Genomic DNA, 23,689 nt, shown 5'->3' with positions numbered 1-23,689 from the left:
AGGGCCACCGTGGCTGGGTCCTGCAGGCACGCTCAGCCTTGTGCCCCCCCCCCCCCGCCACTTGGCGTGGGCGGCTGGAGGGGTGTCCCACCCTGCCAGGGTGCAGCACGGTGGCACAGCCCGGGGAGCACCAGCCAGGGTGCGAGGAGCCACTCGCGCACATGTCCCCACCACGCCAAGGGTGGGTTGGCGTCTCCTCACCCTGCAGCAGCCGGGGAGAGCACCGGGGGCGCTGAGGGGAGACGGGAACAGCCAGCACCAATTTGTCACAGTCAAATTTTGTCTGCCCCGTGATGGGGCAGAGAGGCTGCTTCCTATTGACTGTGGTTGACACCAAAGAGCACTGGAGGCCAGAATGGGAAATCAAAATTGTATTGACAGGGTTGAAACACCTTCTGGGGAAAAAAAGACTCTTGTCCAGAAGGGCAAATGCCAAACACATCTGCCTTGGGGCAGGATAACGGGCTCTGCAGGAGCAGCCCTTGCTTCCCACGGACCACAGAAGACAACTAGATGGGCAGCTGAATGGCATGCCTAGGGCTCAGCAAGGTGAAGCCAACAGAGATGAAGCTCATACGCTGTCAATATAACAAACCGCAGCAGCGCAGGACAAGGGACCACAGCCTGGGGCAGGACTTCCCGCAGGAGGGTCAGTGCAGAGCCCAGGTGAACCTCGAGGGACCGGCACACGCGAGAAATACCCCAGCAGCACGCATTTGAACAGCCTGGTCGAACCAGATGGTCCCTTTGCAAGACGCAGGAAGTTACCCTACGGCTCGGCACAGCGCCGGGCAGGCGCCGGCTGGCTGCCGTGGGAAGGGTGTGGAGCTGCACAGCCCTGCGGGGACCAGCCGGAGTGGGGCTGTCCCCACGAAGAGCGGCCGGCTGAGGGGAAGCTACAGGAACAGTTTTCAAGCACGCAAGAGGCAGCTGCGCAGAGGAAGGACATAGTCTGTTCTCCATATCCCCTGGGGACAGGACAAAGTCTTAAATTGCAGGGGGGGAGATCCCAGTTGGATACTAAAAAAACTCATCCCCACAGCATGATGAGACCTGGGTTTTGTCTGGAGGTGCTGGGGCATCCCTGGGAATCATCAGAGGACCCCAACGGGGACAGGATCCTGAGGAGTGCCCACCACGGCAGCAGACCTTCAGGACCCCACATCCTGTTCCCTGGTGCCATCAGGGGGGCAGAGTTGGGACCTCACCTCCCCTCCTCTGGACCCGGCTGCCTGTTGCACTACGTTTATTGTCCATAAGGCAGAGCTGACACCTCCGAAGGGTTACCGCAGAGCTGGAGGCTGTGCACAGACAACGCTATCCCTTGTCCCTTTGCACCCACCGGGGTGGCCCCGTCCCACGCCGGCAGCGATGCTTGCAGCCCCACTGGCAACACTTCAGGCCCAGAGCACATCGGGAGCTGCAGGGCAGGCAGCTGCTGGGTTGCTGCTTCCCCTCTCGCCCCAAAGCTTGGGCATTTTGTGTCCATGGCCACAGGCGGCAGCACCCCGGCTCCTGGGACAGCTGCTCTCCTGCCTGCTCTGCTGCAAACACCCTGCTGGCACTTGTCCTCCGGGGCCATCCCAGCGCATCCCCCAGCAGCGTGGGGCCATGTTGGTGGCTGGCGGTGTGCCAATGTGGCCAGCACACACCGGGTGGGTAGCCAGGGAGGGGACGGCACAGTCCTGCTGCAGGGAGGGTGCTCTTGGGCAGGGGCACTGGCGTTTGGCCGTTCGGCCCCGAAGGGGGACGGGCAGCCCCTCGTCCCCAAAGCACTGTCCCAGCAGGCTGGGGCCAGTGTTGCCTGTCTGCGCGGTGCCTGCGCAGCCTCACGCCTCCTCAGCGGTGGCATCGATCCCCGCGTAGGTGAAGTTCTCGAACAGGGCCATGTTCACGTAGGCCTGCGGGGGAACCTCGGTCAGGAGCCGGTTGTGACAGTGTCCCCATCTACCTCCCGTCCCTGCTGGCACCCCTGTGGGCACTGTGCCCCGGGGAGAGGTGATGGGGCTCCCCACAACTGAAAAGTGATGCTGGGGTTACCCCCACGCGTGGTGGGGTCACACAGGTTCTACTGTTGGATGTCCCCCTGGAGCTCAAGGGATGCTCCAGCATTTGGAAAGCCCCGCACAGGGTGGACATCCCTCCTGCTGAGCCGGGGTGATGTGGGTACCCTGTGCCCAGCCCTGCCGCCGCCGCCACTCACCTTCCTGGCCTCCAGCATGCGGATGAGCTGCATGGAGATCTGGGCGAAGGGTGGGCGCTCGTAGGGGCGGTCACGCCAGCACTGCCTCATCAGTTCGTACCTGGGGGCAGAGATCCGGTGGCGGCTCAGCGTGCACAGGGAGAGAGGCAGCAGAAAAGCTGTTTGTGGGAGATGGGGGGAAGCAGGCGGGAAACTAAAGCCCAGGAAGGGTGTTTGGGTTGTGGGACCTCAGCTCATCCCCCAGCCACAGTGCAGAGGCAAACCAGGCAGGAGCTACCGCAATTGGTGGGAACCCCGTGGAGCAGTGGGGTCAGGGGGATGCGGGTACCGCCATCAGCTGGGGCTTTCTTCCCACTTACACCTCATCGTCGCAGTTGCGTGGCTTCTCCATGCGGTAGCCTTGGGGCAGCTTCTCATAGAGCTCAGCGCACGTCATCCCACAGTACGGTGTCCCCCCTGCAGCCAGAGACACAGAGCTGGCTGCGGCGGGGACAGTCCCTGGGTGTCTCCTCCAGAGCTGCAGGAGGACCAAACCTGCAGGGACCTGGGTGGAGGCAAGGGACAAAGAAGAGCCTTACCCAAGCTGACGATCTCCCAGAGCAGGACGCCAAATGACCACCTGAAAGGGCAGAAGCCGAGGCTGTGACGGAGCCCCTAGCCGTGCCCTGCTGATGGGCATAGGGCAAAGCCCAGGATGGAGTGGGCAGCCAGGGCTCAGGCCAAGCCAGCAGCTCCCCAGGGAGGTGCACCAGCATCACCTCCTGCCCTTGCAGCACCCAGAACAAAAGCATTGCTGCACTGACCATCCCAGGGAGGGATGGAGGCGAATGTGGCCATGCCCCAGCCCTGGTGCCCCTGCCTGCAGGACTTACACGTCGCTCTTGGTGGTGTACACGCTGTAGTTCAGGGACTCGATGGCCATCCAGCGAACCGGCAAGCGGCCCTGGGGAAACAGAGAGTGACCGTCAGCGGAGGGGGATGCCCCGCAGACAGAGGGCAGCTGTGACCCAGACGGTCCCAGCATGGTGGGTCATTCTCGCTGACAGTGGGGATCCGGCCCACTGCATCGGTGCAGGCCCCATGGAGATGCTTTGCTCCTGCCTCACCATCGTCTTCTTCACGTAGACCTCCTCCCCTCTGGAGAGGCCAAAGTCGGCAATCTTGGAGGCCAAGTTTTCTCCCACCAGGATATTCCTGGCTGCCAGGTCCCTGTGAATGAACTGAAAGGGGCCAGCAGTCAGCAGGAGCCACATGCTCCCTCCTGCTGGCCCCAGGGGTCTTGTGCCCTGCTCAGGAGTCCCCAGGCCCCTGGGGAAAGGATGCTCTGGGGGGCTTGCTGGGCATGTACCTGCTTCTCACTTAGGTACTGCATCCCCTTGGCCACGTCCGAAGCAAACTGGAGGAGCTGCTGGGAGGTGAGGGTGGAGGCAGTGCCGTGCTCCTTGGCAAAGGCCGGGTCCGTCTCCAGGACTCGGCTTTTGCGGAGGAAGTCGAGGAGGTTTCCGTAGGGAGCATACTCAATGGCGATGTACAGGTAGCCTGGGGGGCAGGAGGAGGTTGGGCTCGTGGGGGTCTCCCTGGCAAAGAGGAATACACAGCCGGGCAGGGGCCATGGGGCTGGGGAGAGGGGAGAGGGGGATAGCCCTCACCCTTGTTCTCACAGGCACCCAGCAAGTTGATGATGTTGGGGTGATGGCCCAGTTTGCACAGCACCTCCAGCTCCCCAGCAAAGTCCCGATGGTCGTTCTCTGAAGCAAACTCTGGAAGGAAATCAGGGATGGATGCCTCAGTCCTACAACAAGGGCCCTTCCTCTGCTCCTCTGCCGATGGCTCCTGCCCCTCCTCAGCCCTCAGCATGGCCCCAGATGCAGCCGCAACCCCCAGCCCACCCTGCCCACCTCTCCGCACCTCTCACCTTTCAGCATCTTGATGGCTGCGTTCATTTTCAGGCCGTCCTTTTTGATCATGGCCCTGATGACTTGCCCAAAGTTGCCCTCCCCGATCATGTCCTCAAACTTGATGTCTTCCCACTCCAGGATGGGGTAGCTGAGGGGCTCGGGCTGTGGCTTGGGCCGGCGTGTCAGGGTCAGGGTCCCTGAGTTGAACTGCAGGATGGTCTCTTCCCCCTGGCAGATGGGAGCGGGTGAGGTTAGAGGCACCGGGCACCCCTCTGCCCGCGCGGCAGTCCCGGCAGGGCAGGCGTCGTGGGCAAGGGCGGGCTCCGCACCCTCTCCACGTGGAAGTGAGGTCTGGCTGCGTCCGGACTGGAGGCTACGGAGCGTGACCTGGATCGGGCTGGAACGTGGGGAGCTGGGGACATGGTCCTGGAGGGGCAGGCAGCACTCACCGAGCCAGACTGGTACGTAAAGGTGCGGCGCCGGTGGAAAAAATTCTTCTTGATGAGGAAAAGCGCCAGGAGGGCAAAGAGGATGGTGAGGCAGGTGACGGACACGGAGCCGACGATGGCCAAGAGCAGCTGCTGGTCTATTCCCGCCTGCTCGGTGCTCTGGCTGCCCAGGCTGGGGGGCACGCTCAGTGCTCCTGATAAAAGGAGGGATGGAGGGTTGTGGTCCACGGCCAAGCCCTGCCCAGGCTGCATGGGTGGCCAAACACCAAGACAGCAGCCCTCTCCTGGCACTCTGGGACCCCATGAAGACACCACAGCTGCATCCCGAGCTCCCGGGGCCATGGTGGCATAGGGGTGAGGGTGTCACTGCCTGGGCCCTGCCACCGAACCCGTGAGTTTCTGGACCCTCCAACCAGCCCTGGGTCCAGCCACCAGCTCCTCCCATGCTGGCTCTGCCCTACTCCCTTAGCCCCTTGCACACCACGTCACGCTCTGGCCAAGGCAGAGCCACTCTGCAGGTGCCGTGCTGTCACCATGCTACCCCTGCCCCATCAGGACTACGAGGAGCAGGATTTCTGAAGATGCCTACAAGTGTTTTGGGTTTGGGCTGCTGCTTCAGAGCTGCGCTACCCAGATGCTGAGCCCAAGCTCCAGCAGAGCCACGAGCCTCCTGCCTGCTGGGACACCCTACTCACCATCCCCCAGGGTCTTGGCTTTCACGGGCTGGCTCCACTCCCCCGGGACGTGGGAGTTGGCCCGGACGCGAAACTGGTAGCTGGTGCTGGCGTTGAGGCCCCCGACGATCTTGGTGGTCTCGGATCCACTGTCAGTGTCAATCCACTGGGGCTCGCTGGTGCCCCCCACCTGCTGCAGCTCCACGATGTACTTGGTGATGCCACCATTGGGGTACTCAGGGACCTGCCAGGAGAGCCTGACGGCGGTGTCGGACACGGACTCTGCCAAGAGCAACCGCGGGGAGGAGGGTCCTGGGACAAGGAGAGGGTAGCGTCAGTCCCAGGACGGGGACCCTAGCGCTGCAGGGGCTGAGCACTGGTGTGAGGACCAGACCCCATGGATGGCAATGGCAACCAAAGCTGTGCCAGCTTTGAGGGACCTCCAGGGACCCCTGGCCCCTGCTTAGGCAGAGGCAGGAGGAGGCAGAGCTGCTCTCCAGCAGCAGGGCAGGACTGCACCCACAAACACTCCCAGCCTCAGGGACCATCAAGCTAGACATCTCTGTATTGACTAGCTCTTGGGATATTTTCCTTCTTCAACCCTCCCACACATATGGCAGGTTTTGAGCATCTTATCATTCCCACCGCCTCCTCTGAGCCTTCTCCAGCCTGCCCACATCCCTAACCCCAAATCTCCCAAATCTCAAAATCACACAAAGCTCTTAAAATTACTGAGCAGAGAAAACCTCACATTCTTCAAGCCTGACGCCCACCAGCCCTCCCAAGGTGTACCAGCTGGCACCAAGCCTCACTGAAGGCCTCATGCACTGCTCCTCCCTTGCCTACCAGAAAGGTCGGTCAGGCTGATGCTGCACCTCCCCACGGTCTCCCACCCACATGGGGGGCTGCGTGCATGTGTGTGTGCATGTGCCCCCAGAAGGGGCTGCAAATTTCCTCAAGCCCTAGTGATCATCCAGCCAAATTACCAGGCAGCAGGATTAAAGCAAAATAATTTTTTCAGGCAAAGTATAATTATACTGAGGAACTTGTTGCTACAGGGCGTTGTAAAGGCTGCAAGTATAGACAGGTCCATCGGGGCTTGGGCAAGAGCGCAAAGGACAGATCGGTTTGTGAGCATCACTCATGATGACCTGAATGTCATATTCAGCTTAGGATGTTTCTCAGCTGCTTGGTGCTGGAGGCTGCGGGGTCTAGCTGGGAAAGGAGGACGCATTTTCCCCCAAGCAGCTGTTCATGCACTATCAGAGACAGGATACAGAAGCAGCTGGACTTGGGGATGGTCACCGTTACATTTATAACTGATTTATCATTGTAATTCTCTGTAATAATTCCCTGCGCCCTGCCAGACTCACCTTTGCTGTTGATCATGACCTTGTAGAGGTCGGAGGGGGGCCCCAGGCTGGCACAGTGGTAGACCAGCACCTCCAGCCCGTACTCCTTGTTGAACTCCAGGTCCCTGATGCGGGCGGAGAGCACGGAGATGGACGTGATGTTTTTCTCACAGACCAGCCGCCTCGCAGAGTCGAAGAGGTGGACAATGAACCCATGTGCTGGCTCGTGGTTACTTGGCAATTTCCAGTTGACGTGAAGTGTGTTTTTCTCCTCTATGGACCAACCTTCGATCACAGGCTTGACTGTGGGCTCTGCGAAAAAAAGGCAGCAAAACCTCACGTGTAAGGTTAGGGGTAGGGTCAGTGTTAGGGTCAGGGTGAGGGAGATGGGGGCTCACCAAGGCACTCGGTCACCATGATGGCCTCGGGCCCCTTGCTGCCCTCCCCACCATCCCCCGGACGGCTCAGCTGCACCTTGACGACGTAGGCAGTCACCGGACGGAGGTTCATGAGGGTGATGTTCTCGCTGTTGTCAACTGTTGGCCAAGAGGACATGTCAAAACCATGCCCATGACCCACGCTCTGCCGCTCCACTGGTGTCCTCCCCGGCATCACTGCAGGGGTCCCATGATGGAGACCTCTGCTCACCTCAGACACCCACTGGCTGGGGCAGCCGTCCCCTCCTGCCTGGGTCCTACCTGTGTCCCCCCTCCCCTGGCAAACACGTACCCACAATGGATGACCATGCTGAGGTGTCGTCCTTGGGCTTGTAGAACAGCTTGATGGACACAATGGGTCCGTCGCCAGAGAAGCAGTCCACGGGTGACACCACGAGCTGGCGGCTCTGCTTGGCCAGCAGCCGTGGGGGGCTCAGGGGCGCTGGCGGCACTGGGGATGAAGGAGGGAATGACACTAGTGGGACCGGGAGCAACAAGGAGCAGAGTGTGGGGACATCCACCACCTCTTGGCTTCTTCCAGCTTTGTCAGGGAAGTCTTTTATCACCACCCAAACCTGTCTGCTGGCACTGCGGCACACAACGGGTTCCACACAGTCCAGCGGGGGTGGGTTTGGCATTGCCACACCATGCAGTCAGACTCCCCCAGCAGCCCCGGCTCGTCCCACTTGTGCTGCCACCCTTTCCTCACCTCGGATGTTGACCTTGACTTTCCGGCTGTCCTGGCCCCCAGTTGTGGAGACCCGGCACTCCCAGAGTCCTGTGTCTGCCTTCGTCAGGCGCTGCACCTGAAACTCGCAGGTGATCTGCCCTGGCTCGATGATAGCTTTGATGAGCTGTGGGCACACAGGGTGCCGTGAGCCCCCCGGCTCAGCCCTCCGGCTCCCCATGCCAGCCTGAAGCTGCCCAGCAAACTGGTGGGGAAACAGGTGCTTTTGGGGGAGCCAGCAATGCGGGTGGGGGCTGATGTGTGGGGACGGCAGTGGGGCAAGGGCACAGGGCGGTGGGGAGCGGGCACCAGGTAAGCAGCGGTACCTTAAGTACGGTGCCGTCAGCCTTGCGCAGCTCCACGCTGTCGCTGGCAGGCAGTGGGTTGCCGGTGGCCACGCAGCTGACGACAGGCTCCGAGCCCAGGTTGAACTCCAGCTCTGAGGCCAGTTGGATGATCTGGGGGAACCAGTCTGGCACGGGGAAATCGGCGTTAGGGCTGGCCCCGCTCCTCCATAGGTGTGAGAGAGGCTGGCACCTTTCTCCGGTCCCAGCCACAGCTGGACCCTGGTGCTGGGGGGCTGGTGCCGGGTGCTGTGGTCTAGCCCTGATCCCTACCCCACATGCCGGGCTCGGCAATGCTCTCGGCACAGCTAATCCCGGGGGGCCAGACTAGATGCTCCCCTTGCAGCACCCTGGTTTCCATAGGGTTGGGGACTATTTCTGCAGGCAAGGGGGGCTGCTGAGCCGGCTGGCGAGACTGGTAGCCGATGGCCCCCCCAGTCACTGGTGAGGAAGGAGCTGGAGCCCACCCGAGGGTGAGGGACAGAAACCTGCTGTGGCCCCGCACCAGCCTCACCTGACTTCTCGCAGTGCTGCCCGTGCCAGCCTGCAGGGCAGATGCAGCCGCTGAAGCGGTTACAGCTGCCTCCATTTCGGCAGGCACACCCCAGGGCACAGTCAGGGCCGTAGTATCCCGGGGGACAGGCTGCAGAAAGAGGAGAACTCGCTGCTACCCCTGGCTGCGGTGTGGAGCCGGCACGGTGCAGGACCGTGGAGGCAGACACCGTGGGCAGCTGGTGCAGGCAGCAGCACTGCTCAGCCCATGCCGACTCTCATGCTGAGAGAGGTTTGCACAGGCCCCAGAGGAAGCCCAGGTTGGATGTGTGATGCGATGGATGCTGACATCCCCATACCTTGGCTGCAGCGGGAGCCGCTCCAGCCCGAGGCGCAGGAGCAGCCATAGGGGTCTGGCAGGCAGAAGCTCAGCCCCCTGCAGCCCTGGGCTCTCTGGCACGTCTCCTGGCAGTTGCGGCCAAACTGGCCTTCCCGGCAGGCTGGAAAAACAAGCGTGGTCTGCCCTCACCTGCTGTTCATCCATACACTGCTTGTACATGGCATGGCACTGGCTCAGGTGCCCTGAGCCCCATATCGCCACCCCGAGCAGGTACAGAAGCTGTGTCCTGCTGAGAAGGTGGATGGTCCAGCCCTGCTCCAGAAACAGGGGGCACCATGGATAGGGAGGCGCTGGGGATGCATGTGGCGTTTCTGGCCACGGTGCTTGGGTCTGGGGGTGCAGCAGGGCCCCCGTGCATGCCCTGGGCACAGCTCCTGCTGCCGGGCAGCCCTGCACCTACCTCTCTCGCAGCGGGTGCCCATGAACCCAGGGGGGCAGACGCATTCGCCAACGTGGTCGTGGCAGACACCGCCGTTCAGACAGTCAGGACAGTCCTTCTCACAGGATGATCCCCATTTCTTTGCAGGGCAGGCTGCAGAGAGAGCGGAGGGGGCGCAGGGTCGCACTGGGCCAGGGGGCAGGGTACGGCTGCCTGGGGAGCTGGATCCCCGCTCACCTCTCACGATCAGGCGGTAGAAGGCACTCCACAGAGGGCTGTCCCCCATGAACGTGGCGCTGTAGACCCCATTTTCACTTACGCTGACGTTGGGGAGTGTCAGGGTGACGAGGTCACCCCTCACCTCTCCTCGGTCTGTGGTCTGGTAGTAGGTGCCTGCAAGGGGGCAGAGGGTGACCCAGGGCCCCCCCGTGCCCCCGGGGCCGGCGCCAGGCACCAGCTGGGAGCATGCCCGGCCCCGTGCCTGCTCTTGGGGCCACTTGCCATTTCTTTTCCACATGACGTCTGTCTCCTTCCTCTTGAGGACCCTGGCAGAGAAGGTGGCTGGCTCGGCAATGTTCACAGACTGCGTGGCCTTCACTGGGAAAAGGTGGGCTGCAGAGGAGGAGGATGAGGAGGAGGAGCAGGCTGAGCAGCGGTCACCCCCCAGGGGACTCGCACCCAAGGGCAGCGCTGGCACCCCCAGACCAGCAACCCCAAAATGCAACCCTGGTGCAGCCCAGCACACACCACATATGTTTCTGCTGGGATGTCACAACGCGCCTCCCCGTTGCCCCATGTGGGAGCCGAGACCCCTTGAGCCTCCACAGGGAGAGGTGCTCCCTTCCTGGCCCCTCCAGCCCCCACAGGCAGACACCAAAGACTGGGATGGGGCACCCTGCCCTCTGGCCAGTCCACCAGCCCCAGCCCAGTGCAGGATGCCGGTGGCAGCAGCTGGGGGAGGTGACAACTGGGACAAATCTGCATGGTGCACCCTGCTTGCTGCCAGCCCAGGGAGGTGAGGAGCAGCTGCAGGTAGCGACAGCACAGGCAGGCGAGGGCCAGTGAGGGGAAGCAGGCATGCGGAGGGCTGCACGCCAGCCCACGGGACCAGCTGCCCTGTCATGGCTGTTTTCCTGATCTCCCAGCTGTTGGGGCGTACAGCAGCAGTGAACTCTCAGAGTATTAATGTGAGTCAGCCAGAGCCCAGCTCTGAGCACAGACAGGCTATAAATACATTAAGGCCTGGGAAACCAAGCCCTGGGCGTGCCAGGACAGACACAAAAGAGGGCACAGGCGGGTGCTGGCTCTCAGAGCCTGCCTGCATGCCAGCTTGCACACACTAAAAGCAGCCACACCGGGTCCAAGCTAAGGCACATCCAGCCCCATGTCCTGCCCCAGCGATGCTGGGGGCTGGGAGGAAGCGGCACATGCCATGGACGCCTGGGGAAGGGCACCGCAGGTCATGCGTCCCAGTAATTCCCCAGATTCACCTCCCTGCCTTCAGCAGTTTGCAGCCCAGGAGCTTCCCGAGTCAGGTATTATCCCCCTAGTTGGGATCTTTCTACCACGGACTTTGCAATCCTTTGTAAAAGGCACACAGATGTGGCCCCCGTCCTGTCTGTCTCTGTCTCACTCGCCGGAGTGAGAGCCCAACATGACCCCATGCACAGCACTTTGCATTTACCTATGCTGAATTTTATCTGCTGCTCCGCCACCACTCAGCAGTGTCTGCAGCCCCCCGCAGAGCTCATCCCTCCCTGGGCAGCCCAGGGACAGCAGCTGGCATGGCCGCTTATTCAGTTGTTTGTAACCACAACAAGTGGCACAGGTCCCCCCAGAGACCCCGTGCCACACCGGTGGGGACTTTCCCCCATGACAAGAACCACAAATTAACTCCGATTCTTGCTCTCTTTCTTGTAGTCAGTTATTTACGTATGCAGAGACCACCCCTGCCACCCCCCGGGTGCAGAATTGCTCCCAAAGAGCCTTTGAAATGGAATTTTCTTAATTTTCTCTGGAAACCCAAGCAGACAGCATCAGCCAAGTTGCCCACAGCATCCTCACCGCTGCCGCCCCAGAGACCTTCCCACTGCCAACTCACGCTGCCTCTTCCTCAGGTACCACATAACCACAAATTCTGCTTTTTATTATGGTTTCTACTAATTTGCCTGATTCCAATTTGGGTTTACAGGCCTGTAACTCCTAACCCAGAAAGCTTTTAGGAAAGGCTGGCATCCCACGAGCAGCCTTGCTGCCCGCCCTCCGCTCGTGCCTCATAGGCAGCAGCACAGCCCCGCTCACGGCAAGCCCAGCCTGGCAACACTGCACTGCTCAGTTCAGCTATTTATGTCCTGTCTGCTGCTATCAGCTCTGGCATTTTAGACAGATCCCCCAAGAAGTTTCCCCAGCTTCTCTATCGTGCACATGGATGCAAAAATAAAAGAATTTTGTTTTTTTCTGCAATGGCCTCTCTGGGTATTCTAAAAAATAGGTTATTGCCAGGTTTAAACCCTTCTAAAATTGCTCCTCGTGACCTTTTTGGTCTGTTTTACTGTGTTTTTACAGCAAAACTTCCAAAGTTTATCATCCTTCCTGTATTCTTCTTCCTGCATGACCTTTTGGGAGATGCCAGCTTTCCTCTAGCAGCATTCCCCACCCGCTGCTTCATCACCCTGGCCTGCTTTGGTGTGCTCTTGGGCTTAACAGGAGAGATGTTAGCGCTGAGCCTCCCCAGTGGGTTCTGTACACAGCCCTTCCTCCCCCTGCAAAGATGTAATTTTTTCGGTTACGTTTTCCTTTCATCCATTTTCCTTTTTTTTTTTTTTTTTTTACTTCTCCTTCTCTAAACTAAACAGAGCAACAGCAGTTTGTTTGGCACTTGAAAAAAGCCACTTTCTTGGCACTTGTAACTCCCGCAGGGGCTTGGACCTGGACACCAATCAGCTCCTCCACAGCGGTATTTTGGCCTGGCTATGGCGACCCAGGAGCGGAGGGCTGGCTGGGACCCCCCCACCATGGGATGCCTCATCATCCCAACAGGACCCCAGAGCTGTGACCTCCCCTGGGACTTATATAAGGGGACACCTGGGGGTGCAGAGCCCCCTGCTGCATTCCTCAACCCTGCCGCCAGCCGTGCCCCCCATGCCATCTCCTGGTGCCTCTGCCTTCCTCCCTCGGCGCCTCTGTGCCGCTCTGCTTGCCCAGACCGGCTGGCTCTGTTTCCGATAGGACCGCTGCCATTTTTCAGTCCAGCCTCTGGCCGAGGATGCAGGCTGGTCCCTGATCCTTGGGGGATGCTTGGACCCTACCAGCAGTCTCTGTTCCCCAGCTTGGAGATACTAGAGCTGCTCAAAATGATATACTAAAGCTGTGTTTTAACACGGGCAGGGAAACTTGTATCCCTCTCGTCTCATTCTCAGCAGAATGTCGACTGTTTTAGCCAAAACTTTATAAATAAAGACTAGACAGCATCCTGAGGCAAACAGCTATCACAAAAAATTTCAGTCCTAATAGTTTTGCGAAGTCTCAAGCATGGGGGGAGTGGAGGTCGGGGGGGGCAATGTGGGAGAGTGCTGCCCCAGGCAGTGTCCCTGCCACCGGCCAGCCTGGGGAGGCCCTTTTGGCTTATATGGCCCAAAATGGGAGCGGAGGACAAGAGCCCAGTGCCACCCTCAGCTGCGGTGCACTCTGGCAGTGCCTCTCGTGGAGACCCCACTGCCAGAGCAGCGATGTGCTGCTGCGGCATGGTGCTCGCCAAGCGCCCAGGGAGGCTGCTGGAGACGCTCCCTGGCACTACCTCCTCCCCAGGAGCCCGTGGTGGGGGAACGAGACTGGCACAGCTCCCATGCACTGCCCCCCCCGGTTAATGATTTCCAGACCCCACCGCCTCCTCCAAGGGCGCCTGGCTTCCTCTTGGACCTTGCCCTGCTGCCAGGCACCATTCCCAGCCCAGCCGGCTGCCCGCGCTGCCACCTGTTCCCGCACGCCTCCGTGGGGCTCGGCCTCACTCCTCCAGCTGAACATCCCTTCCCTCTCCATCCCACTGGTGCCAGCAGACCCCAAACCTAGCCTGTGGGTCACCACTGTCCCCCTGCCATGCCCGCTGGTGCCGGCATTGTGAAGCATGTAGACCCAGCTGGCAGGCGGGGGGCTGCCCGCCGCTCCCCCCAGCCGCTCACCGTTGTGGCTGGGGGGGGGGGGCTCTCCGTTGTGGCTGTTGTGGACGTAGACCACCTGGGCCTGCTCGGTTGGGGTGCGCCCCAGGCAGTAGAGGATCCCCACGAGGTCAGCCATGGAGAAGCCCCTGGCCTGGACATGGTTGCTGCGGTTGCGGTAGTTTTGGAAGCCTGTCTTGGGGTGTGTCATCACAATCTTGTTCTCCCGCTCGATCTGCAGGTAGCTCACGTCGCGCTCTCCCATGATGCAGGAGAGGAAGAAGTCAGAGTGGGACAGGCTCTGCACGTTGGCGATCAGGGTGATGTCCAGGATGGCCCCTGGGTTGGGGGAGCACGAGGGCGCGTCATGACTGGACAAGGGCACAGCCATCTGCCTCAGGGCCAGACCCCGTCACCCAGATGTCACCCTCTTTCCAGGACATTTTTGTCACCCCCAGCCCCGGAGGCACAGCCAGGGCACAGCCAGGTCAGGTGCAAACCCATCAGGATGGCACAGTGGGCATTTCCACTCTTCTTTTGGACATCCCCATGGGCTCAGCCCCCCGCCATGAGCCAAGTGTGCAGCAGGACGGGGGTCCTGGGGCCCCTCTCCTCCCACAAGCTGCCTGTGCCTCAGCCCCGTGCTGGGGAGAGGCAGGCAGCGGAGGGCACTGCTGGCCTCTGAGGTCTCCAAATGGCCGATCACAAAGGGATGTTTCCTCCCTCCAATCCCTGCTCCGATGGCACCACTGAGCTCCCACAGCTGCCTCGTCCCACCAAGCCTCCCTCGGGCAGGGGCTGCTCCCTGGGGCTGAGGGAAAGGGGTGATTTACCTGCCAGCCGTGGGAGGAGAAGCAGAAGATAAACCTGGAGTCCCATGTCCTTGGAGCGTGTCTTGAATCTGGCACAGGTCAGAAAATCCCCGGCATGTCCCAGCCACGGGGGTTGGAGCCAGAGGCCACAGCTGCCTAGGGGTTCCACGTGGGCGGCAGCTCATGACCCCTGCTCCCTGCCTGCACCCCCCATCTCGCCTCTGCCCAGCTGCTCGGCCTCTGGGGGAGCTGGGACCACCTCCTCTGTCACATAGCCTGGGCACGGTGAGGAAGGTGCCCCCGTCGCCACTTGCTTGGTGGCCACCCGGCTGCTCAGGAGTGGGGCTTGGTGGCGAAGAGGCCACTGAGGTCCCCTGCCCAGTGGCAGCTTTCCCGGGGAGCAGGCGCTCACCCCTCCAGGGCTAGGGCTGTGTGCTCAGGGCTCCCCAAGCCATGCTGAGCCCCCAGCCCAGCCAGGAAGTGTCCCAACCCGCCTCCTTGCCCGCCGTGCAGAGGGTCTCATGCCCGAGCCCGCCCGGGCAGCAGCATCCCCGTCCCCTCGGCGCAGCCCCACGGCCGACGGCTGTGGGAAGGGCTCTCTGGAGCAGGGAAAGGAAAGGGGCCAAGGGGCCGCGGCTGGCGGTGGCGGCGGAGCCAAATCCTGTTTCCCATGCGGCATTTCCTGCTCTCCACCCATTGTTCGGAGACAGGCCTGACTCCAGGAGCCGGCAGGAGCTGCCCCACACAGGCTCTGCGCCGGCGAGTGGCATGCGGCGATGCTGAGGCCGTACACACCTCATGACACCTCAGCCTCCTACCACCACAAGCTGGGGTGCTATGGCATGGCCCCACCTGGGCTTCACATTGTGCCAGGGTCCAACTCACCCCTGCAGCAGAGGTGCTATGGCATGGCCCCACCTGGGCTTCGCGTTGTGCCAGGGTCCAACTCACACCTGCTGTCGCGGGGCCTCTGTCCGGGTTAAAAGGGGCTGAGCAGGAGCACAGGCAGGGCGATGAAAAGCCAGCCAGCCCGCATGGGAGGATGGCCGCTGCTGGGGGAGAAAACACTCCATGTTGCAGTAAACATGTCTGGGAGGAAGCGGAAAGCAGCAGAAAGCCTGGCTTTCCCTGAGTGCTTTCCCATGCACAGCACCGGCACAGGCACCGGTATGGGCATGGCACAGCATGGCCCTGCTGCCTCTCCAGCCCCAGGGGGTCTCACACCCAGCCATCCTGCGAGGCTGCCCTGGCCTCCAGCGGGGTGCAGGCTCTTTGGCAAACGAAAGGCATTCCCCAGGAAACCACCGTAAGCTTCACCCGCCAAACCTCATGCTGCTTCACAAACCGAGCTGTTCCCACGTGAAAGCCAGGGCTGCCAGGGAGCGAGCCTCATGTTTGGTGTGTCCTGAGCCCATGCCGTATCCGGCCAAAAATCTAAAGCACACATGGAGAGGAAGGGGAAATCCATTCATCGCTTCCGACTATTTACAGCGCGCTCCGGAGCCGCGCAGTGCCCACGGCGTGCCGATGGAGGGATGGCAGCAGGCAGGGGCTCCCCCAGCGCAGCCACCCGGCCACCCTGCGACAGGAGGGATGGAGAGGTGCCAAAAAAGATGGACACCAGATGCAGCTGCCCCCATTTGCCTGGAAAACTAAGCACAGTGCTTTCCTGTGGGCTGTGCATAGGCAAGGGGCTCTGTTTTTGGGAGACCCCCGGGGCACCTGAGGCACAACCATAATGTAAATGCGGAGCACAAGGCCATCCTGCAGTGGGATGCGCAGGGGCTGGGCAGCCAAGGCTGGTCCCTTCTGCTGTCGGTGCCCTCCTGGGGAACGCCACATCCCCATTTGCCTGGCTAACCCCAAGCTCATTTGCAAGCGCATTGGGTCAAGGACTCATCCGCGCACTCAGTACAACTGCAGGAAGAGGATAGATACACGAATAGATAAATAAATGGCTTCTTCCCCTAGTTCACTGGCTGTAGAGGCCAGTCACGCTCAGAACCATAATTGCCATCATGCCACCGTGTGCTTACACGTGCTGCACCTGGGGAAGCAACTCGTTCTGTGCTACCCCGGCAGCACACGGAGCCATGAGTTACAATGCACTCTGTGAAATGTCCTCCGACACAAGGAGCCATTTGAGGACAGGATTATTTACACAGAACAAACACGCTTTATAGGAAGGCTTTGCAACCACGCGCCCTGCAGTGTGCTCCTCCAGGGAGCACAGCATGGCTCTTCTTGCTGCCTGAGGGGAACCAGGGCATTGCTTTGCTCTTTTGGGGAATGAGAGCCATTTGCGGTCAGCTTTCCACACCAGGTGATGCCCAGGAGATCTCAGGGATCCATTGAGGGATCTGACCCAACCTGATTTGTCCCCTTGCATTTTTTCTAGGAACACCTGGATAAGAGGTGTCTATCTGTGCAGATCCCTCAGGTTGGAGGTGGGGGACGAAACCTCTCTGGGAGGTTTTGTGGGGAGACCCAACCAGGACCCTACAGCTCCAGTTTAACGTTATGTATCTCCAGAGGAGGGACCAGGGAGCTGGGTGCAGCCAAGCCCAGACAAAGCAGCTTGCCACACTTGCTCTCCTGTAATATGGAAAGCTCCAGCTGCCCAACCCATAGCACACTGAAAGCACCTGAATTTCTGCTGAATTCACAGACCTCAATGTTTTTGCTGAATCACAACAGGCTAAAAAAAAAAGAGTGACAAAAATACCCCTTTTTGTTATCATTTGCACATTCTAATGCACGGCACCGCATGCCAGAAACCATAACGCACCGCTACGTTTCCTGATAGGAAATGCAAACGCCCTGCGAATCCACCGACGGGCTGGGCTGCCTCAGCAACATTTTCTAGCCTTGTCTTCTGGCTGTTTGTTTTGTTTTACATGCACGGTGGGTCCCGGGGAGGCCCTGCAAGGCTAGGTTAAGGGCTGCTGCTGCCAGGCATAAAAGCAGCCCGGGAGTGGGGTGGCCGAGCATCCCCAGTCCACCCAGTTGCATCGGCAGAGCAGCTGGGGAGCAGGCAGCTGCCTGGCTGTGTTGGCGTCTACCACATGCTTGCAGGATCAAGGATGGACTGCTGGGAAGCCCTTTCCCCACGGGAAGGGTGGGACGTGTGGCCACGGAGGATCCCCTTGGCAGCTGGGGGAAGCGGGGCCGCCCTGTCCTGGCCGCCGCCAGGGTGGAAACTGCAGAGCTGCAGCGCTCTTGTTGGCAGGCGGCTTCCTGCTGCTGAGCAGGAGCAGGGACGGGGAGCAGGGCGTGGGGAAGAGAGCTCAGGGCTCCCTCCTGCTGCAGAGGCAAAGCCGGGAGCGGGCGCTGCCAGCACCTCCCCTGCCCAGGCTGTGGCTCTGCCAGCCCTTGCCCGCTCACCCGCCCCAGCACCCATGGGCATGGGAGCACGTCCCACCCAACCATGTGCCAGTAAACACCAGCAAGATGCTGCTTTGACATAATATCCCAGTTTTTCACTGACTCCACGGCAGGGCTGGCAGGGAGCACTGCCGGGCCCAGGGACCTACTTGTTTGCTGCATGTTTTAAACACCTTTCTGCCTAAATCCTAATGATACTTTCATTTTCCAGCAGGAAACTTTCCTGTTGCCTCAGCCCCACCTTCTTCAGCTGAGGCTTGCTGTGTGCCCTTGCCCTGGGGGGCTGGGCTCAGGCTGCTGTCCTCGAGCACGGCCGTATCGGGGAGGATGCCACAGAGGTGTCCCCCTCCTCCTCTGGCCCCCTAGCACCTCCCGGTGCTCCACTCCCACCGAGGTGGCCCCCACAGCACCCCATGGTCCACCAGGCAGATGCTGGCGGTCCCCCGGTCACCTGTCATGGGAGGCAGCGGGTGGGAGGTGGCGGGGCGTGGTGGTTAATGTGTAACCGGCGCCGCCACCTTTCACCCACGCACAGCCGTCAGGAGGGAGCGGGGCCACGGCGACAGCCGGGCTGGCTCCCAGGTGCTGGTGGTCTGTGGGGCCGTGCGGCCAGGGCACGGGAGCTTGGCGGGGGCCCCAGGCTGTGCGGCCGCGGCCACACCTCACGCAGCACAGCCGGCTACGCCGGCTTCCCAGCTTTCCCTGACACTTGTTTTTCTGCCTGGCAGTTTCCTGGAGCCAAATGGCTCCTGCCTGCCTGCTCGGGGTTTGCAGCCTCCTCTGCGCCTGGTCAGTGGTGACAGGACACCCCTGCAGCCTCAACCGCCAGGTAGGGGGGGCCGAGGGGGCTCTGGCGTGGGCAGCAGCCAGGGGCAGGCAGGGGCAGCCCACCCCCGGTCCTGCCAGCGCAGCTGGGGTGGCAGTACCGTGTGCCTGCAGGGCAGCGGGCCCCGGCGGGCAGCTCCCACTCTGCACAGCTCGAGACATGACAAGCTGTGGCGTTTCTGACTCTGGGGGGGTCTCTTGGCTGCGGCCATAACGTGGCCGCCCATAAGGGGTGCTGCATGGCGAGCAGCAGCGAGGCACATCCCCAGGGGGCTCCCAGCCCCTCTCTCTCTTCTCCTATGCACAGTGATGCAGTGACCGAGCCAGGTCAGGCTGACCGTGGGTCAGGACCCCCAAGCACCTGGTGAGGAGCAGGAAATACAACTAACCCATCCCACCAGGACAAGTGCCACAGCCAGCAGCTCAGCTGCACTGGGCGGGAGCTGGGGGGAGGCAGGAAAAGCAGCTGTCATGGGCAGATGGCACAGCGCAGTGCTGCCCACCGAGCTCTCAGATACTCCCTCAAAACGTTTGCGCTGTTTTCCCCAGCTTCGCCGAACCGAGCCCTGTCTGAGCTTGGGACAGGACCTGTGTGGTGCCGCCGTGGCTCAGCCCCATTATAACCTAGTCCTTGGCAGCCCAGGTTTATACGGGCACAGCTGTTTCTCTAATGAGCAGGGACGGTAGGGCCTGACAGGAGATTTGGGGGAACAGGAGGACGAAAGGAGAGGTGATCATGCGAGAGGCAAAGAAACAGAAACGGCGGCTAGCTGGAAAGCAGCCAGACCTAGAAAGCCAGGACTACAGACCACAGCAAACTTCCAGCACAGCATCTCTGCCTGCGGGGCCCAAACACGGCATTGAGCAGTAGCCCGTGCCTGCCCAACCAAGCTGTTAAATTGCCAACCTGCTTTCTGGCAGCTTCAGTTTGGGCAGCTGACCCTCTCCCACATAAAGCCCAGGCAGGAGTAACACATGCTGGGGACTGCTCCCCAAAACCAGTTTGAATTTGGCCACCCTGATTTGGTGGGGGGGGGGAATGTCCATCCACTTGGGCTGATCAATCCATCCAGCATGCACTGCTGACTTTTTGGGACAGTGAATGTCCCTGGTCCTGTTTTATTTACTAGTATAGACAGAGCCAGCCTGCACTAAGCCGCTGCCACTCACAGTGTATCCTCAGAAACACGGGAGGGCTGGAGGTGTGGGTACAACACCCTGCACAGGCCCTGGGGAGCAGCTCTTGACACAGGTGCCTGGTGCGGGTCCCCCCTGCTCTGCAGCCTAGCCAGCTGCCGCTGCCTGCCTGCCCTTGCAGTGGGCGGGGGTCTCACCCACTCCTCTGCTCCAGCTAGAAGCATGCCCTTGTGTCACGCAAGAGCTCTGTGGGGGCTGGAGGTGGGGATCTAGAGGAGGAAGAGGAAGGTGTTCTGCAAGCTGAATCCAGATGGCAACTGCCCCAGAAGAGGGGACAGGAGGGTGACACCCTGGTCCCTTTGTACCCACCCCGTCTGTCTGAGTTTCCCCCTGGCTCTCCACGCTCCTCCTTTACTTCTTCAGTCGGCTGCTCTCAGTCCTGGGCTGTCCTGGGCTGTCCTGCTCATCCTTCTCCATTTATCTTGGCCCACACCAAACTGGCAGCTCATGTGTTTTTACACCTGTTTGTGTCTTTGCTTTTTTAAACTTTGCAAGGGTAATTAGTTAAGGCATTTGAACTTCTGGGGAGTCTCGGTCTACAGATCCTCCCCAGCACAGAAAGCCCATCTCAGACAGCAGCTCTTTTCCCAGGGATGGGCTGACTGCAATGGGAAGAGCCTCCTGCACGCTCCAAGTTCCCTTCCAAGCAACATCACCAGTTTGGACCTCTCCTTCAACTCCTTGGTCATGCCTCGTCATGGGACTCTCTTGATGCATTTCCCTTCCCTGCGCTCCCTCAACCTCTCTAGCAATGCCCTGCTGGCTCTGAGCCCAGCGGTCTTCTCCAACCTCGGAGCACTGCGCCTGCTGGACCTGAGCAGCTGTAGCATCGCCTACCTCCACATGGATGCTTTCAAGGGCTTGGGAAACTTGCACACACTGCTCCTAAGAAACAACAGTCTGCAAGAGCTTGAGGTTCCTTTCTTCCTGCCGCTGAAGGCTCTTTTCCACCTGGACCTGCAGCACAACGCGCTGGTCTCGGTGGACACTTTGAGCCTGCAGCTGATGGAGGCAGTTCCGCAGGTCCGGCTGGAAGGGAACCCCTGGGTCTGCGACTGCACCGCACGCCCTCTGCAGCAGTGGCTACAGCGCAGGCAAGGTGAGCGGATGGGGGCAGGTGGCAGGAGAGGTGTCGGGCAGGAGGAACCCTGGGTGCAGGGGTCCCACTCGATCCTTTTGCTCCAACCCCTGAGCAGGCTCTGAGATGGCTCTCCAGGGACCTTTCCCACCCTGTTGAGGGACAGTGAACGAAAAGGTGATGTGTCTGTTCCTTGCTTGCAGTTACACATGATACCAAAGCTTTCTAGGAATGACAGCAGCATAATTTAGCCACTCTTCTGGGAAAGGGGCTGCATGTACACTTCAGCCCCTAAATCCACCTATATGTATCTATGTGGAGTGACCACATTTTCAAGAGTTGCTGAGCACTCCGCAGCTCCTCCTGTGGAGCCAGATCAGGCTCCAACCCTCTGAGCTCGTCTCCCAGGCGAGAGCAGCCCTGTGACAGTGGGGTTTCTATCAGTATCCGTGAATTTGGCATTGTCCAGTTAAAAGGAGCCTACTAATCACAGTTATACACTTGCACGGTTCCTTGGTCAGGGAATTTTTTCTTTGGTTGTGCCTTACGTGCTGAGGGCTGTTGAGGCTGGAGGACAGAGCCAACCTTGCAATGTGTCCCATCAACCCAGGAGCAAGCAGGGATCGTCTTCTCTAAACTGGGGAGGGGATGGGTGAAGACCCCCAGTCCCACCTTAGCCCGTGTGTCTTGCAGCTGTGCAGGTGACCTGTGCATCACCCCCGGGGCTGCGGGGCCGGGAGGTTGCAGCTCTGGATTCCCAGGACCTGGGCTGCGGAATGAAGCAGCGGTTTCCTCGGGGGGTCAGCACAGCACAGCAGATCACAGCGACCCACAGCAACAGTAAGTTGTGCAGCTACGGGGGCGTCCGTAAGGTCTAGCACACTCCTGCCTTCCGTCACCCCAGAGGGGACCGCAGCCAGAGACCCTCTGCTCTGCCCTGCAGTCCCAGGGGCTCAGGCTGCCCGGCCACCGCTGGTGCAGTGGCTTTTTGGGGAGGGTGGCCTCCAGCAGTGGCTTGGTGGGGAGGGTGGCCACCACCTGGAGGTGTTTGTTGGCTTTGCAACAGAAAAGTGAGCAGATGCCACAGAGTCACACAGAACACTCTGTGGCACTCCATAGTGATAGGCACCAGTATCAGACAGCCGTCTAGCAGTTTTCCCCACAGTGTTCACGCACCCTTGGTAGCTAGCTCTTGGTGAAGAGCATTTATATTGCTCCTAACGAAAGCAATCCAGTGCTGACTGCACGCCACAGGCATGCACTGGGCTGGCTGCTGAGGACTGCCGGGTATGCCGCAGGCTGACCTGCCATGCCCTGACGTGCCTTTCCTGCGCCGCAGCCACCACACCACCCTCCGGGAAGGGGGGAAGGAGCTGGCCATACCTGGTGGGCTTCCTGGTGGCAGCAATCGGCATCTCCATCTTGATCGCGCTGGCTGCCAAGTGCAAGCTCTTCCACAAGAACTTTGCCAGCTACCGCCACCGGCCACTGCCCGAAACCAGCTCAATCAGAGGCAGCCCCATGGAGGACAGCAGCAGCTGGGACAGGGGCTCCTCAGGCCGGGGGGCCAGCAAGAACCACCCCATGCCTGGTGCTGCCGACCTGCAAGCTGAGGATGACGATGGCTTCATCGAGGACAACTACATCCAGCCAAGCGAGCAGCTGCCGGAGGAAGAGGAGCGGGAGTTGCACCTCTCCATCTGAGCCTGCAGCCCAGCCACCACCGCTGCGGCCTCTCGCCGTCCCCCCCACCTCCATCCCCTTCCTGCCCTTTCCCACCTGCCCTCGGCTTTTGGCCCCACGTGGCTGGGGGCAGGAGGAAAGGAGCGGAAAGGAGGGGGAGAAGGGGTGAGCTGGGAATGGGGACAGAGGCTGAAGGCAGCAGGCCCCACGGTGCCCCAGCGTGACGCCAGCGGGGCTGCATCGGCACGGGGATGCTGGATCCGCTGCTGCTCTCCCGGCCCTGCTCAGATGCCGAGGATGAAGGAGATGGTGCTGATCACATCTGGAAAGCCTGGTGGGGTGGAAAGAGGAGCCTGCCCTGCGGGGTCTCGGGCACCAGCCCCGCTGCCCGACAGCGGCAGACCCAGCCCTGCTCTGTCCCCCGATGTGTTGTCACTCCAGGGTGCGATTAAAGCATGATTTAACCCTGCCTCTGCCTGCAATGGTTTGTTGGGGCTCTCCCAGTGGCCGTGCTGGGAGGAGGCCCCCAGCCGGGGTGTGGCTTTTTTTGCATGCGCTTTCAAGGACCAGAAATACATTCCTCATTAACTGTGGCGGTGAGAGAAGTCTGTGGCACAACGAGTGCTCTTGTGCAAACAAATCTATTACCTGATCTGGCTCAGGCAGCCCTGGTGCATCGTCACAGGGTTTCTGTGCATGTCTCGCCAGCGTTGCTTCCCGCTGCGTCTCTTTTCTCTCTTCCATCTCCAGCAAGACCCATTAGAAAAGCACTTACCTTTCCCATGTCAGCTCTGCAGAGCTGAGCAAACCTGTTGGCAGCACCAGTTGCGGCTTCAGGCAGGCACGTGTGCTGGGGTGAGACAGCCCTGTCCCCTGGCACCCATTACAGAGTCCCGTCTGTATCTCTAACCATGAAGTTGTACAAACATTATAATTTTTGCATTCGTGTCATCTTTGTGGTACGATAAACAGCACATGAGACATAGGTCACCGCAAGTTGTTTCTGCTGTAGCCGGTCGTGCCTGCGTGGGTCATGCTGGAGTTAAAAACAGGGAGCAGCAGTGGCATTCACCCTTAGTAAGTGATTTGCAAGGCTGGTACCATCTGGCTGGGAAGATTTCCCGGGGCACAGCCCAGTTGTTACCGTCCCTGATAGCCTGGGAATCCCTCCATCGTGCTCCGGACCATGAAGCATCATCAC

The 23,689-nt window shown here is 60.5% G+C and overlaps 2 protein-coding genes across 2 annotated transcripts; one reads left to right on the top strand and one right to left on the bottom strand.

Moving 5' to 3' along the window:
* Nucleotides 1-374: 374 nt before the first annotated feature.
* Nucleotides 375-14,750, bottom strand: TIE1 (tyrosine kinase with immunoglobulin like and EGF like domains 1). Its single transcript, XM_009287276.2, has 23 exons — nucleotides 14,343-14,750; nucleotides 13,561-13,848; nucleotides 9,857-9,967; nucleotides 9,593-9,748; nucleotides 9,377-9,508; nucleotides 8,936-9,076; nucleotides 8,599-8,727; nucleotides 8,067-8,212; nucleotides 7,723-7,867; nucleotides 7,306-7,464; nucleotides 6,975-7,112; nucleotides 6,598-6,888; nucleotides 5,246-5,536; nucleotides 4,551-4,744; nucleotides 4,119-4,329; nucleotides 3,853-3,963; nucleotides 3,552-3,742; nucleotides 3,310-3,423; nucleotides 3,076-3,146; nucleotides 2,782-2,822; nucleotides 2,563-2,659; nucleotides 2,204-2,303; nucleotides 375-1,901 (listed from the first exon to the last, which is right to left on the bottom strand). Exons 1-23 carry the CDS (start codon nucleotides 14,386-14,388, stop codon nucleotides 1,830-1,832), a joined length of 3,375 nt encoding a protein of 1,124 aa, XP_009285551.1. The 5' UTR covers nucleotides 14,389-14,750; the 3' UTR covers nucleotides 375-1,829.
* A 3,697-nt stretch (nucleotides 14,751-18,447) lies between these two features.
* CUNH1orf210 (chromosome unknown C1orf210 homolog) lies at nucleotides 18,448-22,509 on the top strand. The gene is made up of 4 exons (XM_009287275.2): nucleotides 18,448-18,534; nucleotides 20,319-20,826; nucleotides 21,499-21,645; nucleotides 22,145-22,509. The coding sequence occupies exons 1-4, from the start codon at nucleotides 18,448-18,450 to the stop codon at nucleotides 22,507-22,509; spliced, it is 1,107 nt and encodes a 368-aa protein (XP_009285550.1).
* Nucleotides 22,510-23,689: the final 1,180 nt, after the last annotated feature.

Source organism: Aptenodytes forsteri, unplaced genomic scaffold (assembly GCF_000699145.1).
Source record: "Aptenodytes forsteri isolate BGI_AS27 unplaced genomic scaffold, ASM69914v1 Scaffold119, whole genome shotgun sequence".
Taxonomy (NCBI): domain Eukaryota; kingdom Metazoa; phylum Chordata; class Aves; order Sphenisciformes; family Spheniscidae; genus Aptenodytes; species Aptenodytes forsteri.
Note: the sequence above shows the minus strand (reverse complement) of the source record. Positions and strands in the feature narration are given on the sequence as shown.